We start from the raw sequence: 17385 nt of genomic DNA, 5'->3' as shown, positions 1-17385 counted from the left end.
ATGTATTTGTTTGTTCATAATAAAGTGGTTACCTGCTTCACACACAGCCCTTGTGGAATTGAGTATTTCTCAATAGTATTAGAAACAACACAACTGTTTCAACAGAAACAAGGAAGTGTTCAATATGACCAGTTTATTTTTTACTTATTTAAAAATATTCAAATGTTCAAAATAAATAAGGTCTACAAAATACACACATCCATGTGCACTATGAGTGCCCCCTAGGAATTTTTATACCTGTTACTCAGTTTGAAAAAGAAAAATTGACAAAAGAGTGGCAGTCTCAAAAAGTAACGTATGGTCTTACATTTCAGGAAAGAGAGGTAGCTGAGTAAAAGGAATATGTTAATATTGGCAACCGCTGGTGAGAGAATTCAGGCAATATTATTGAGGAACACCTAAGATTCCACAGAGAAGCAGTATATTATGAATATTTCAGCTGCACTACAAGCTTCAATCAGGTAAAATAAAGCTTTGTTACTGTTACTGCTCCTGAAGCGGTTTTATTTCATTTTAAAGTATATATATTTGTTTCTATGCAGAGATTCTGGAAGCTCTGGAGTTTTAAGCTTTTTGAACACAGTAACAGAAGAGACACTAGAATCAGGATGTGAAAGAAAGGGCTGTTTTTTTAGCTAGGCACCTAGCCTCCCACAAAAGCCTTATCTTGTTTCTCTGTTGTGTCAAGCTGCTTCGCCATCAAGCTGCAGCAAGGTGGAGGGAAAGTGTTCATTTCTCGCCTAGACAAGCTCCAAGGGGCTCTGCTGCAGCTCACACTTCTGCTGAGAAAATGCCACATGCTGAGCCGAGCTCATTTGTATTTGAACTCCACTGAAGCTAATGGGCTTTCCCTGGGGATGAAGATGGCTTCTTGAAGCTAGGTATAAAAATGAAAGAAGACATCACTAAGGGGAGCTGAAACAGAACAGGAAACTGTTTATTTTGAGGTCAGGACATGTTTTTCCTTTTTCAGCTTATGTTGGCCTGGAAAGAATTTTATAGCATGGAACATCCATACCTTTATCTAGGCTGAATAATAAACTATGTACTGGGAGGCACATGCATCCACACTGGGCAGCTTCCTCTTCCTCCAGCCCACTGCTTCTTCAATCTCACTCTTGCTAATCCGTCTGTTGATTTCAGCCTTTCTTGCCTTAGCTGAAATCTTTTTTCAAAAAAAAAAAAAAAATTCTAACCCTTTATTAGTTCTCAAACTAAAGTCAGTAGTTATCTGTGTATTAATAATTAACTGAAATGCATTTTAGAGCTTGCTCTTCCCTGGGCACATTTGATAGTGGGCCATCAGCTGAAAATTTTGGCAGGGTCAGCCTTCAAGGGTAGTAGTGCCTTAGGCTGCAAGACTCCAGACTTCTTTCCTAAGTTTTATTTATGCCTTAGTACTTTCTCAGCTCTCCCAGAATTTGTGCTGTCAGGATTTCTGCCTGTCTGCAGGCTGCCAGAGCACCTTTGGAAACACAGCAGCAGCACAGAGCACTCGTGCTCAGCACTGACATTCAGATTCATTTGATGTCCCTAAACATCTTTATGCTCTTCTTCATCTTTTCTATGAATAGTCATTGAATGTCTCCAAAACACTGTCTCCTAGGTCATGCAACACAGAAATTAGGAATGGGAAGGGAGTTTAGGGTTAGCCACACATCAGCACAGAGCTCTGAAAGCCATCCTTTTCAAACTTCTATACATTGCAGCCTTTTTGAAGTGATGCCTGACTTTGAATGGTTATGTTGAGACAATATAAGCTGATCCCTCTGAGGCAATACCCAGTGTAGAATGTGTCTTTCTCAATATGCCAGATGTAAGAAAGTGTAACTTTTCAACTGAGATTATATAGACACCTGTGTGTATAATTGCCTTATTCAGACTTCACTGTTGGACAAAGTGATGGTCATGACATTTCCTTAGGGACCTTCCAGCAAATTGAACTAGAGACGTAAGCATTCATCTGAAAAAACCATCTCACAGCTTCTGATTGGTTGGCATCCAACAGAGACAAAAATAAGTATCAAAATGAGTGGCCACTTGTGCAGGTTGCCTGTGAGTACGCAATGTCATACAGTGTGCAGGAACCTGTACACAGTTACTCCTTACTTACAGCACATGTCCCAGGCCTGAGAGCGCGTATGATTAATGGTGCCAGATGGAAGACACTTGTAAACTCACCCAAAGTTCACTGTATGGAAAAAACAACCAGCTGATGATGTTTTGCTGCAATGGAGAGGGCAAGTTTCCTGCTTGAATACTACGATGACAGGGAAGTGGTGAACAAAGTTGTGAGTTGTGAGGATGTGCTAGTAGTTTTTTAATAGGTAACCCACAAAAGGACAGTGGGAGGTGTATCTCCTTCAGAAATGCTACTGGGAAAGGTCTGCCATTCAAAGGGAAATGGGGCAGTTCTCCCCCTTATCTATTTTGATTTTCCCCTGAGGAGTAAGTTGCTAGCTTTCCTACAAATAAAGAGCAAGAGACCTCAAATCCTCTTAAACTCAGAGAAGATCTGTGCCTTCCTCCAACTGTACACAGTGTCCAGCTGTGGTAAGGGTGCATAGGGCTTGGAAAAGGAGGCTCAAAGCACCAGGACAAGATGGTCATGGTGAAGGAAACACCCAAGGCATGACTACACCGGGCACCTGCAGCTGGAGAGATCAGCGCTGGAGTTGGAGAGTACCTCCACTCCAGTTTAGGATTTGTCATGAGACCTTAACAGGTAGATATCCCAGGGCTGTTACCAAGTGTGCTGAGGAAATGAAGGACCAGAACTCTTCTCTGAAATGCCAAAAGTTACTGCATGGGCACACAGCTCATGTTCCCACTCACCAGGCTGGCAGAGGGAGCACCTTATAGAATCACAGAACCACAGAATTATGTGAGTTGGAAAGGACTCTCAAAGATTATTCCATGGGGAGGGACACCTTCCACAAGATCAGGTTACTCAAAGCCTCATCCAACCCAGCTTTGAGCATTTCCAGAGACAGGGCATCTACAACTTCCTGGGCAACCTGGTTCCAGCGTCTCACCAAACTCATGGCAAAAAATTTCTTCCATGTCCAACGTAAATCGACTCTCCTTCAGTTTCAAATCATTGCCATTGGTCTATTGCTACAGGTAAAAAATCCTTCCTTATCTTTCTTATAACCCCTCTTTAGGTAGGTTTATAAATGGCTGCTTTAATGTGTCCCCAGAACCTTCTCTTCTCCGGGCTGAAGACCTCCAACTCTTTTGATGTTCGTAGGAGAGATTCTCCAGCCCTCTGGGCATCTTTGTTGTCTCCTCTGGATTCAATCCAGAAGATCGCTCTTTCGGGAAGGGGTGTCGTGCTCACGGGCGACCCGCGCGGCACCAGGGAGGAGCCCGGTACTGTCCCCTGGGGCCGGGGGCAGGTGCGGGGGCGGAGCCCGGGGCAGGGGTAGATGCGGAGCCCGGGGCAGGGGTAGATGCGGGGGCAAACGCGGGGTCACGGATCCGCCACCACCGCCCCCTCCCGGCCGGGCAGGGCCGCGGGGCGGGGCCGGGGCCGGGGTCTGGGCGGGCCGCTCCTCTGCCCGCCCTCAGTGGCGGTGGCGGCGGCGTTCGGCCTCTTTGTGCCGCCTGCCCCAGCGCCCCTGGTCTCCGCCTCGCTTCACCCCGACCCTGCTTCGCTGGCGCCGCCGCTGTCGCTGAGGGGATCGGCGGGTGAGCCCGCCCTCGCCCTGCTGCGGGGCTTCCCCGCCTCCCCTCCCCGCCCCGCCGCCGCTCTACCCCGCCTCGTCCCTCTGCCCCCGGTGCCGGCTACTCGCGGCCGCCTCCCCCGGCTGCTGCGAGCCCGCCGTGCGCGCTGCCGCCGGACCTCCCTCCCCGCCGTCGGGGATGGCGCGGCTGGCAGCGCCCGTGCGCGCCTGAGGCGAAGGGGCGAGCCCGCCGCCGCCGCGGGAGGAGGAGGAAGAGGAGGAGGAGGAGAGATGAAGCGCTTCCACCCTGGGGTCGCCCTGCTGCTCTCGCTGCTGTGGGAGGTGAGGTGGCCGTGAGGGGAGCGCTGCCCTGCCCTGCCCTGCCCAGCGGCGTCTGCGGCAGCCCCGGGTTCACCCGCGGGGTTCCGCCCTCGGTCGCGACCTGGAGCTGCGCGGCTGGCGAGGGGAGCTGCAGCCCGCACCGGCCGGGGTGATCTATTTCGGGGTTAATGCCTTTGCCTATGGGCTCGGCTCCACAGGCGGTGCGCGGTCAGGGGTGCGGGGGAGCTGCGGGCCGGACCGGGCCGGGCTGGGCGAGACGCGGCGCGGCTGCGGGCGCGGTGCTCACGGGCGGTCGCGGCGGCCGGGCTCGCCGGGGGTCCGGGGTCTCGCTGCTGGAGCACAGCAGGATTATCCGCGGTGTGATGGAGCAGAGTAACACGGGACCTGTACGCAGGGGCACGAGCTGCTGGAAGCTGCCCATTCCCAGCACACTGGCAGATTGTCCAGGGGACGTAAAGCCTGTCAGTAAGGGTTAGACGGAAGGCTCATCTCTTATTTTCATTATCCTCTTATTTTCATTTCCTGAGCAAAGTGTCCATTGAGAGGTCGGTGCGGCGGCATCAGCTTACGGGGAGCCGTGGCGGCACCGTTCAGCGTGGTTAAACTTCTGGGAAAACCTGGATAAGCGCAGCTTTCGTACTTAAAACAACCAAACAAACAGTGAATTGGGAGCTTTCATTAATTGGAGGGGGGATTTGTGCCACGCAGTTCTAGAATAGTTTGGGTTGGAAGACGCCTTAAAGATCGCCTAGTTTAAACCTCCCTCCGGTGGGCTGGGATGACACTGGATCGGGGGCTGGGAAAGCAGCTCTTTATTCCAGCGGGCGGATGGGCAGATGTTTTGTGGGGCGAGCTGTGTGTCGGTGTGTGGTTTACCCTCGGGGCTGGGGGCGGGCAGGGGACAGCAGTGTCCCCCGGGACAGAGCCGTGCTGCCGTGTGCCGCTCCCGTGCGGGGTCACCGCCGGCACCGTGCCGGGCTGGCTTCGGAAACACCCGTGGGCTTGTCTTAGGTACATCTCCAGGCTCTTAAAGCCCAGAGGCAACGTGGCTGAAAGTGTCAGAGAGGTGAAAGGGCTGTGCTGCCTCTGTGATAGAGCAGTTTAGACAGGAAATTAATTTTTTTTTTTTTTTAAACGGCATACCACCAAACCCATACATGGAAACCGGAGTGCTGGCTGTGTAGTTACTGCTTTTGGTAATGGATGTAATTCATGCAAATGATGTTTACTACATGTTTATGCCACCTACGTAGATGAATGGTTTCTGGTGTGTTGCCCACTGTGCCATCCAGCATCATGCCATTAAAACATTCAGATCAAAATAATTGCTTAATGTAAATAAGTGTAACTCTTTACAGGTTAATTGATTTGCATCTCTTTTCCCTGGCTGTAAACCTGGCCTTGGTTCTAGCCCTCAACTGCTCTTGACTCCACAGCAGCTCTTCAGAAAGCAGGAATAGCAGAATGTCGATTAAATGAAACAAACACCACCATTTCCCTGAGGGATTGTGTTCATCTGAGACGCTGAAAGGTTTCGCCCCTCCAGGATCTCTTTGATTAGATGTGTCTGCTCTCCTAACGTGTATTCTGCTGAAAAAGATCATTCGTGCCCAAAAAAAGTAATTTGCATAAATCCTCATTGGATCTAGCCAGTGGTGCTGTTATTTAAGCTTTTCTACTGGTTTTAATTGTGGGGTTCCCCCGCCCCCTTTTCCTTTAATCTTGAATGCTTGTTTTGCCATCTGGTTTTGTGGAATTTTTTTTTTCTGTCTTGGAAGCTCTTAGGTTGCCTATTAAAATGAGATGGCTTTGTAAATAAGGCTGTATTCTACATGCCCAGAAACAGAGTGCTGGGGGTTTAAATAACTTAATCGGAGACATCTGGTTGTTTTGAAGGTTTTTGGTGCATGAAACTTTTGCTGTCTTCTGCACAAAGTTCTGTGCTGGTTAGTATCTAAAATAACATTGTTGCAATTGTTTTAAATGTTTGCAGCTTCAACATGACCTTAGTTACTATTGAACAAAGCATGAGCTGAGAAATGTGGTTTTCATTCATCATTTTGCAAAAGGCTCTGACTATTACCCAGGTGCTGTGGGGAGGAACCCATTTAGTCTGTCAGAGCACTGTGCAGTGGTTTGCTGGTTCTAGCTGGGTTTCCCTTGGGTAGATGACCCAAAATACTTGTTGTAAAATGTTTGTGTATTGCAAAACCACTATTTCTGGTTATGTTGATGAAAGGAATGAACTCCTTCACAGTTAAGTATACACCAGGTTCGTGGTGGGTGTGAGTTTGGATGTGGGCACTGTGTGTGGTGGCTTTCAGGCTGGAACCTCGTCAGTAGCTGGCTCTGGCAGTCTCCCACGAGCAGGTGAGGGTTTGCTGTTCCTGATGTAGAGGCAGAAGATGCAGAAGAGGGGCTTGAGGGACTAGGGGAAGGAGTTTCCATGTGCTGGTCGCTGGTTTCGTGAAGGTGACAAAAGGCATCACCACCAAAGCAGGATTTACACATAAGAAGTTGCTGTCTCTTGGTGCTGAAATGCCTCTCCTTGTTCTAGACAAGCTTGAGATGTGCTAATTACAGAAACACACCCAGAGCACTGTGTTGGTGGGAGAGGGGAGTTAATTTTGAGTTTTCTTGCGTGACGAGGGTTTTTTCACTGCAACCACAAAGACCATGGTGGAAGAAAAATCTCCAACCCCAGGACCCAGAAAGCTCTGCTCTGAGAAGACATTATTGGGGGAGAAAAGCTAAAGATGTCATGTGTTTTGCTCATGACTTAATTGCAGTTGAGCAGTTCAGCAAGTAAGGTAAAATGAGGTGGACAATTTGACAGGTAATTTTGGTTCTCGTAGGAAGAAGTGAAGACTGTTGAATCGTTATCTGTCTTTTTCAAATTAATTTGGCTACTTGGAGCTAGCAGTGTGTCATTAACTGCAGTTGCTTGAAGTGCCCCTTTTCACCAGGAGCCTGGATGACTGGGATACCCACAGTGCTGGGCTGTATGATTTCTGCACTCACAAATAACCACGAGTCTCGCTTGCTGGCTTGGCTCGTGGTTCTGACAACAGGACTGTATTTTGTCTCAGTTGGCTCTCAGTTTTGCAAAAAGATTTGAAGAGGTCCTTGAAGTGATGACTGTTTGGAGCATGTATATCAAGAGTTTCTGCTTCTCTTTTATCTGTGATCCTAAGGGCTTTGGTTGTCTGAGCTTAAATGTGACTTTAATGAATAGTGATGTCTTTCGAATGGGGAAAAAATAAAACTGAACAGGCAGTCCCCCCACCCCCTGATGAAGCAAGCTTATTTTCAGCCTGAATGAGGGCACCAGTGTCTCTGTGGGGCTTACTTCTCAGACTGAGTGCTTGCTTTCTCTCACAAGCTGTAGAAGTGCTGGATGGAGGAGAGCTCGGTAGCTGAAGCTCAGCTCAAGGATGGGGAAGCTGAACAGAGCTGTTGCAGGCTGACAGAGGACCCTGTCTTGCTGCAGTGGTAATAATGGTGTTTTATTGTTGCTGCTGCAGAGAAGCTTGCTGGGCAGCCTCAACTTTCAAAACTGTCGAGTAATTTTAGATGCCTAAACCTCTGATTGGCCACTATATTGTATCCAGGAGAATCTAGTGATCAGTAGAGTCTTCTTGTTAATTTGTCAGATGCAAGATACTATGCAAGAGTCAAGTGCCTTTATTAAAAAGAACAAGAAAATGGATGTGTCATAGGAACAGCAAAATGTGTTATCTTGAAAGAAAATTCAAATACTCCCGACAGTCTGTCATACAGGATTTGTTTAAGTAAAAGCAAAGTTGGCTGGTGCTCCTCAGTTGGTTAACTGCTGGGTTGAGCTTTTTGGTATTCTTTTTGTAAGTGGGCTTCAACAGGAGAGATTTTATCAAATCAGAGAAAACAAAAATTTCTGTCCTTCCTGAAGAGGTTTGTTTCTAGTTTTAGTTTGATTGTTTGTGTTTTGGTTTTTTGTTTGTTTGTTTTTTTTGGGGTTTTGTTTTTTTAATCCTTGTAGGAACAAGAACATTAAGATGAGGAAAGCCACCAGTCTTAAAGAAAAAACCTACACATTTTAATCATGGTAGGCACAGGTGGAGTTCAAGAATTTGTGAGGATTATGGGGATCACTACATCCTCCTTTCCTCCCTGTTTCAGTTATTTTTTTCTATCCATTAGTTGGTCAGGTTTTCCTTTATATAAAGGACTGTAAGAGTGTATGTACCCTTGAAAGTGCAAATGTGCATGCACACCAGTGTTCCTGTCTCTGAGCTGTCCCTCTCTGTGGAATACTGTGGATACTGCCCTGTCGATGTTTTAACTCATGTTCTTTCAGTGATGTCACTGTCATGTTTTCTGAAAAATCCCTTCACCGGGATTTCTTCTCCTGGGAATCTGAGAAGCCTCAGAGAGAAATGAAAACAATAATTATCTGGTTGCTTCTCCTGTGTTTGCTGCTTTGGAATGTGGTCTGGAGGTTGTTTACCACCTGGTCATTGTTTGATTGGTTTCATGTGAATTGTTTTAACTTAATGACCAATCACATCCAGCTGTGTTGGCACTCTGGAAGCAGTCATGAGTTTTCATTATTCTTGTTACCCCTTCTGTGAGATCTAACTGTATTCTTTAGTATAGTTTTAGTATAGCATTTCTTTAATATAATAATAGTATCATAAAATAATCAATTAGCCTTCTAAGAACATGGAGTCAGATTCATCAATTCCTCCTTTGTCCTAGGGACCCCAGCAAATACCACACCGTGGGGGCTGGGGGGAATGAGGGGAAAAATCTATCCCAAAAATTCTGCTACAGAGTTGCTAGTGCAGATGTGGCCACTAACCCTCTCCTCCTTTTTGGTTTTGGTTACATAACGCATTTAACAGCTTAAACAATTTCTGGTGGGTTTTTTTCCCTTACCCTCCTGCAGCTGGTTGCAAAGCAGCTATTGCATTGCAGAGTGAAGGCAGGAAAGAGCTTTCTTAGGATTTATAGCTTGGAGATCCAAGTGGTGCTGGCAAGGCTCTGCTGCCTCTTGACAGCAGCGAGATGGGCTGTGATTTCCAGGCGGCAGGACTGAGCTCACACACTTTTCTCACTTTGCTCCTGCTGAGGAGGAGACAGATTCGTGTTGGTGGTGGGTAGGGAATGGGTGGCCGACTGCCATTTGCATCCTCTAAGAGTAGCTGCAAGTGGGGTTTTTTGGGCTTGGTTGGTGTGGGGTTTTTTTTGTTTAAATTAGAAGAAGCATCTGTAAAACCTGTTTATATTTTCTTATGGCAGTCGAAAATATTTAGCACTTTCTGTTGTGCTTTCTTCATAAAAGGGAAGTTGTCTGACTCTTTTTCCTCTTCCCACTTTCCACTCAGCTAATGCAGGTGGCTGGAAGGTTAAACTTGGCCAAAGCAAGCCCTTAGACTTCAGGTGCTCTCTTAAAATGGATTTAACTAAAATCAGTAAAAAAAAGGGGTCAGTTGAAACTCTTTGGTTTAATATAAATTCATTTTGGTTTTCTCCAGTAAGAAGAGGCTTAGAAAAACTGCAATGAGTATGCCCATATAGAGGCTTGCTCTGGTCATCAGTGTACGCTGAATTACAGACAGAAAGAGATTAGTGCTTAAGCTTATGCTACAGAATTTAAAATAAATAAATAAAAATTTTTAAAAATATATCTTACTGGGGCAAGATGGCTACAAATTTACTTCACATTTGTTGTGATATAAAAAGTAAAATCCATATGAAAAACCACTACATAAAGCTAGCATATTTTACTTTTTTTGTCTAATTTTTGACAGCACTGTGTTGCTTTGTATGCTCAGCAATGCAGCTGAGTTTGTTTTGCTGAAGGTTTTGTTGAAATCCTGTTAGAGTTTGTTATGGCAAATATAAACTCTCTTTGGACTAGCAAGAGGCAAAGCTTTTCTAAAAGCTTTTTTTTAAAATTTGCTTGAATAGTGTGTTTTGGGAAATGACTCTTAGGTCTGTCTGAAGTCTGGGGACACAGCCTGGGATCTTGGGCATTAAATAGCATTTAAAGATAAGAAAGCTAAGGTCTTAAATGGTGGATATTATCACTTTCCTGATACCAGAACAGTAAGATATGAGATGAAATGCTGTGCCTAATAATTCAGAAGGCCATGAGAGGACAATCTGGGTTTTTTGAATGTTTTTTTCCTTTTTGAGAACAATATATCTTGACAGGTTTCTCACATATTAAATGGAAGAGTTATCACTGCTGAGTTAAAAATGTCTTTCTTCAGAAGTGTGTCTTCAGCTTCATGCTAAATGGGTGTTAGCTACACCTGTATTTTAAATAGCTCAACTAAAAATCTCTTCCTTCTTTCTCAATGACTCAGCTTTCAGTCTGGTAAATTTTTTAAAGGACAGGAACTAGCAAGAAGTGGTTTCTCATCTGTATCTCATGCAGTAGAGGTGTGAGTTGTTGCTGGTGGTCTCTAATCCCTGCTTTTGGCAGCTCCTGCAGCTCTAGTGACCCTGGGACCACTAAAGGATCATATCAGCCCGCTGATGCTGTGAATGCCTAAGCCACAAAAAAGGGTCTGGGGGAGAAAAGTGAGAGGGAATCGTTTTCCATTGGCTCAGCAGAGGTTTGTGCCTTGGTATAGCATCATGGAACTTGCTGCAAGGGAGGAGACAGAATGTATGGCTTGGAGCAGGACTGCTCATTTTGGTAGCACACTTCTTGTTTCAAAACATTAGGTATCTCCTAATGGGAATCATAAAATCCTTTCAGTTGGAAAAGACCTTTAAGGTCATTGAGTCCAATGGTAAACTTAACACAGCCACATCCACTGATAAACTGTGTCCCTAGATGATGCTGCATTTCTACTGGAGTGGAAGGCAATCATGGAAACCTTTTCTGTGCTCTGCTAGAAGGGAAAACTAGCAGAGTGTGATTTTTTTTTTAAATCTTTGCCTGAAAGATGCCATTAGATACTATTCTGGAAAAGTTAGTCTTATCATTTTCCCAAATCACCTGCCACGTGTCTCTTAGAGCAGAAGTGCTCAACCAGGAGCTGATGGCCTCCCCAGTCTTTTCCCTCTGTGAGCCAGGAGAGGGTCATGGGTGGACACTGTACTTCTGGGGAAGCTCCAGCATCAGTTGCAATATGGGAGGGACTGTTGTCCTCAAGTCCAGCCGAGGGTAATTACAAACACAGCACTCCTCTGCTGCGCCCTTCACTCCACCTGTCTCATTTGGAGGTCTAAAAAAAAACCCCAAAGCCTTGGCCTTTCATTGAAAGTGACTGTGAAGTGATCTGGGCCTTAGTTTCCAAGTTCAGAGGAAGTTTCCAAAGGAGTGGAAAGTGGCCATTTGTGAAGGGTGATGAAGCAGGGTGGTGGGAGCATACCTAGACTCCAGTCCTGGCTGCACACGAGCCCTCTGGAAGCAGCTCACTGTTTCCAGCTGGAGTAGGAAAGATGCTGTGCCAGCTGGCCTGGTCTCCCACCTCTGACATTGATAGGCATCAGGCAACTAAAGAGCTGGCAATAGTATTGGGGATGGATCCTTCCTTCCAAGGTCTTGCTGCTGGAATAAGATGTGAGGGCTGCGGACTCCAGGAATGTAGCCAATACCTCTCAAGACTTGTCCTTCTAAGGTAATTACATTTTATGTTTTCTTATGCCTTTCTAGTTACATGCATTCCAGTCTGGATCTTCCCTGGGAGTATGAAGAAGTGGAGAACCCTGAAATGAAATTAGTATGAGAGGAACATGAGCATGTTGGGAAGGTGTTAGGGATCTCACAGATAGCAGGCTGAAGGCGATGGGTAGCACATGTTATACTTGATGTGAGAGGAGCATTTTCTTGTGCATGTTCGTCTTTTTGGGCCTCAGTCAGTGGCACTGGCACCCAAGGGAGCATGATGCTCTAGTAGGCCTACTCTGCTTAGGTTGGTGTTGCCAGCAGTATGCTTATAGTGACAGGCTTGTGCTGCTGTGGGGTTAAGAGCAGGTAGTGTGCCTGTGATCCAGAGGGCTTGGTTGGCAATAAATTAGGAGCTCTGTCAGGGAACATATACTAGCAAAGAAAAATAAAATCAATGAGTGTAGGAGCAAAGATGGGATTCTTTTGAATGGCTGCAGACTTTGGGTATTTTGGCTGGCACTGTTGTGTCTTGCTACATGCATGTCTGATGGTTGTAGGTACACCAACAAAATTCTTCTGTGTATCCTGGTCTGAGTCAGTTTTTCTCCCTTTCTGGACAGGAGATCCTTGTCTAACTAGGTGTTTATAACCAGGTGTTTATACCTTGCTGGGTTTTGCACAGTCCCTTCAGTGTCAACACAAGAGATTGATATCCAACTGTGCAGCACTGTTTAGACATGGTGATGCAACAACAGACAGTGTAAGGGTCTGTACCTGGGGAATTGCTCAGGTGTTGCTCAGTGTTTTGTTTCTCCCAATTTTGTTAAATCTCTTCACTAAAGTGGATAGAAAACCTGTTAACTTAGTGAATTCTTTTCTGATTTCCTCATTGTATCTGTAAATGTAAATTATGTCTGTAAATGTGGTGTTTCTCAGTCTGGTTGGTGGGTGACTGTAAGTGCTTCAGCTTTTGATGCAAAAACCAGGCAAGGATGAGTCAAGCGTTTTCTTTCATTTCTGCTCCTTGGGGGGAAAAATACATTGCTCATTGCTACAGATAATTCTCTCAATACTGGTGTGAGTGAGATCCAGGAATTTGCTGCTGGCCCTCTTACAGTGTGAGTTCCCAGCTCAGGGCCTTATTTCCCTGCTGCAATTGGAGCCAGGGGTTTAACCTATTGCAGGAAGGGCAATGGGTGTAAAAGTCCACCTTCAGTTGTTCAAGTGCTATTAAGTTTGGCAGAATCTCAGTCCAAAAGAGAGAACACATGATCTCTGAACATGCTGCTTTCAAATGGTCAGACAATTGTCTAACCTAAAAAAAAAAGTGGGGGAGGATGGATATGTGGGAAGTTTTAAATCTACTTTTTCGAGGTCTGCTTTTCTTTTTCAGGCTGACATAAGATGGTACTATCTTGAGTGCTGTCTTGCCTATCCAAACATTTATCAGTAAAGATAAGCATGATTTTCAGTGTTTTGAGCAGCAGTGGTGCAGAGGATGCCTGCTGATCCCAAATTATGCCTACTGCCATGATGGGCTGCACTGTGTGCAGTGGGGTTTTGCATCAGGGGCCCCAGTTCTGCTCTCATCTGCTTCTTGACTAAAGCAATTCACATCTCTTGGCTGTGATACAGTAATACTAATAGCATATGGGATTAGGTTTAAACTCTTCAGAACTGGGTCATCCTGCATTTTGAGATAGCATAAGATAACGCTAGACGTTAGGCTGCTTCATTTTTATTTTTTTTTTCTGTAGCTGAAACTATAGCGGTCTCTGTTCCTAAACTTGTGTAGCATGTGTCCCTGCATAAAGTATGTTACAGTGCTACTCTAAGGCTGCATGTGTTTGCCTGCATATTTCTTAGCATGACCTGTATTTCTAGGGAAGCTGGGGAGCAGGAGAGGCATAAGTGCCTAATAATAGCGAGCTACTACCAGTTGCATAATGTTGAGGAAAACCTCAGGCAGTTTGGGGCTTTCGCATAATGCCAGCACCATGCAACCAGCTGAACTTAGTGCTGAACTTGCAGTATGGTGATAGAAAAGTGTTTCAGAATCTGTAAGTGTGATCTGTAGGTGATCTGTAGATCTTGAGGCTTCTGTTTTCTGAAATCCAGGTCTTAGATTTATTTTTTCATGTGCTGTAGGTAATACTTCTGACTCTGACTCCTTAAAGCCCAGGGTGAATATTAGCAAGTTGGGTCTCACTATACCGTGTATGTGGCAATCATTTGAACAGGTATCTCAGTGTTCCTAGAAGGCATTGCATGGGATCCTGAAAATGTTGTAAGAGACACATTCAAATATGCCCAAAACCTGGCTGGTGAAACTTCCTGGCGTGGCTGTGCTGACCCACACTGCCAGCTCTGTGTGCATATATACCTGTCACAAGGCATCCTGTGGGAACACATTTAGGTTGCAGCTTCACCTGGTTTTCCTTGCGGACAAAAACCATGGGCACATCATGTGGCACAAAGCCAGGGGGATTTGGATTAAGCTTGTTTTAATTCTGTAGTAATCTTGACTTCCTATTTTTATTAAAGCCCTAATCCTGGGCTCTGTCCAAAGGCCATTAAAAGTCAATGGAGACATCCCACTTGCTTCCAGTGAGTGCTGGGACAGGCTGCCTGGAGGATTTGCTGTCTGAAACAGCCTGAGGTGCAGGTGACCTTTGCTATGTGCAGCTTGTGGAGCCCTGTGGGCAGGGATGGTGGTGTCTGCCCCGGGCTGAAGGCACACACTGGCAAGTTTGCTTGCCTTGAAGCAGCCCTTGGTGCCACTCCTCTGTGCACCTGCAGCGTGCAGCACTGTGCCCACCCTGGAGCTGCCGCCGTAGCTCTCCTTGGGGGAGCAGCAGCTGCTTCAGCCAGCCACGGCCACTGTCCACGTTGCGTAAGGAGAAGAGCATCGTAGTGATTATATAAAAGAGATTATGTAACTGGGTAATTTGGTAATCGCCTCTCTGGTGAACGCTAAGAATAGCTTGTGAATATGCATTTATTTCTGTGATAGCCATCCACAGTGATGGAGTGCTGGGAAAGGTGGGTGCTGGGCAGTGCACAGAGGGAAACACTTGTGCCTGCTGTGTGTGTTTGCAGAGACTTTGCAGCTCTGTTGCTCCTGTGCTGCTGTGGTGAGACGCAGCAGCTGCAGGTCCCCCTACTCCACACTGTGGTGTGACGTGCTCCACAGGTGCGGTGAAGGTGTCCAACTGCTTTTGATAAGGCTGTGCTCCTGCCTGTGGCATCTGTACGAGACTGTGCAGTGCATAGACAGAACAGATGATGGAGGAAGGAACACATGTTGCTTCTCCATGGATTGGGGCCATTTTTGCTTTCTCTTGCTTCCCAGAGCTGTCTGGTTTTCATGCTGAAGTTGCCAGTACCTCTTCCCCCCACCCCACCCTGAGAAGTGTCTGGGAGGTGCTGGACAATTTCCAGGATCCTGGTGAGGAGAAAGAAGGCTCATTGCCTGCTTTGAGACAACTGAGAAGAACATGTGTGCTTCAGCCCCACTCTTACTTGCATCTCTGTTCATGGGCTTATTCTTTTCTTGCAGAAGGGAAGGTGACTCATAAAAAAAAAAAAAAAATTATCAGATGGTGCCAAACCAGCGAGAGCTCTCTGATGCTAATTGAAGTCAAGGGAGAAACTGTGAAGGAGATGGGTGCTGTTCCTTGTGGTCTCTTAGTCATGAGAAGGCTGTGCAGGGGTGAGCTTGGGATAGTGTGGGAGAAGACAGGAAGCTGGATGAAAGGCTGTGGCAGGGGATGAAGTGAGCAAAAGAAACTCTCTGAGCACCAGTGGTTCATTTGGGAACACTAGTCCTGGCTCCAAAAATGTTCTGCAGTTTTCAGATCAGCGTCTGGAGTCTGGGTGGCTGCTGCCTTTTTGTTGTGGGTTTGGGGTTATTTTTAAGTTTTCTTATGTGTGGTTTCAATTTGCCTTCCCATTCACTGTCCTGAAGGTACAGTTTGCCACCTTTTCTCATTGCTACAGCTATGTCTTCTCTACCTTGAATTGCTTTTTCAGCTCCTCATCTCTTGCTGCCAGAAGCTCAAGCTCTTTAACCTTATCTTCAAGCTGCCACATAATCTTCTCTCCACCTACAGCTCTGACCTGGGTTCCTCCTCCTCCCATCCTTGCTCTGGACTGCTGTTCCACCCTTCTTGGCTTAGGATGGCTTTCCTCTCTATTTTCTGTGTTATTGATTTCATGATTTGCGATAGTTTCCAGTTCCCTGGCTGCTGCATTCCTGTTTTAAATTTTTTTTTCTGTGCTTTCCTTTTTTATTTCTTTTCTAGGCTTTCTTTAGTTCCATCTATGATTCAGCCCTGGCACAACCACTTCCCACGTGGGTTTTGCCTCTCCTGTCATTTCTTTACTTTTCCCTACTTGCAGAAGGAAAGGCTGTACCATCTGCCCTTAAAAGTGCCTTATAAATCCATTTCCCACATATTGCAGTTAGGTGTTGGATGCAGATTAAAAAAAAAATTCCTTTTCCTTTGAAAGAAATACAGATTTCCATCCTGTCCCTTTTGCCTGAATATCTGTTTCCTGGCATGTTTTTTCTCATTTTAGGCTGGAGATTTGAGAGTTCAGTTTGCAGCTTCACCCCAGAATTCCCTTCGTGGAGTGGGTGATTCCTCGTTGCAGTTGGCTGTCTTGTACAGAACCCTTCTCCTTGGTGTTTATGCCTTCCCCTTTTAGCAGAGTATCAGCCCTGGAATATGCTGCTGTTGTTGTCAGGACAAAAGAGTGTTAGGGGAATATTCTCAATAAACATATGGCTGTTGCTTAGTGTAGATGGAAAGTAGGCAGAGGAGACTGTGTGCAGCATCCTGTGAACTGTAGGGGACAAGGGGCAGGCACAGACCATGGATAATATGAAATTATTTATGCCATGTACATTCTCAGATGCTTAATGGACTTAATTTTTCAGTCTCGGATCACACATCTGGAAAAAGATGTGACTAGAGTTGAGTGGTTTTGTGCAAAAGCATGTAAGGATGTGTTAGAGCTGTTACAGGAGCTTTTGTAAAGTGAGAAGTGTTTAATTTGTAACTGTACAGATACATTAAGAATAATGCTATCTGGACTGATAGGCAAGTGTGAAGTAGTGAAAAGATAACACAATACATGAATTTTGGTTTCCTTAACTTTTTAAAACCAGTGAAACTGAAATGGTATCACATTTGCATCAATTTTGATGGAAGGTATGTATGTAAACTCCTGCCTAGGATCAAAGAAAACCATTAATTCTTAGTTTCATGTGGATAAGACAGTTCAAGGTGTGTAAGTATTGTATAAAAGGTATGAAGGCAGTTTTTACATTTGGTGCAGAGACACCATACAAGATTTTGCTTTACTTTTGTCTGCTTTGCCAGTGTCACAATGCAGCATGTATAATCTGATTGACTTTAGTAGTAATGTTACCTTCCTTGTTCTGGAACCCCCAGGTGCAGGTTTTCACCATGTGGGTTGTTAGTGTGTGACAGACCCCCTGGGGTTCCTCTGGAGCATACCAGTTGTACTGGGTGTGAAGGCAGAACTCTCACTGGTAGGAAGCAGCAGAAAGGGCTCCATGATTTGGAGTTTGAACTCCAATCCTAATTGGTCATCTGTTCCCTTTGAAGAAAATAGACTGTGAAGATACTAAATTTCTTATGGAGGTTTGAGTTCAGTTAAATAGCTTCAGTTAAGATATTTCCAAAAGCAAGTCCAATGGAGGAAAAAAAATGAGTAGTGTCTGCAAATATCCCGCTGTCA

The 17385-nt window shown here is 45.6% G+C and overlaps 1 protein-coding gene across 1 annotated transcript in view; it reads left to right on the top strand.

The window, feature by feature from the left end:
- Positions 1-3599: 3599 nt before the first annotated feature.
- The window catches only part of VOPP1 (VOPP1 WW domain binding protein), a 62518-nt gene continuing 48732 nt past the window's right edge, over positions 3600-17385 (top strand). Inside the window, exon 1 of the mRNA XM_058809479.1 lies at positions 3600-4007. Coding sequence (XP_058665462.1) covers positions 3957-4007 — 51 coding nt within the window. The 5' untranslated portion in view covers positions 3600-3956. The remainder of the gene's footprint in view (positions 4008-17385) is intronic.

The sequence above is a fragment of the Ammospiza caudacuta genome, chromosome 1 (genome assembly GCF_027887145.1).
Source record: "Ammospiza caudacuta isolate bAmmCau1 chromosome 1, bAmmCau1.pri, whole genome shotgun sequence".
Classification (NCBI taxonomy): domain Eukaryota; kingdom Metazoa; phylum Chordata; class Aves; order Passeriformes; family Passerellidae; genus Ammospiza; species Ammospiza caudacuta.
Note: the sequence above shows the minus strand (reverse complement) of the source record. Positions and strands in the feature narration are given on the sequence as shown.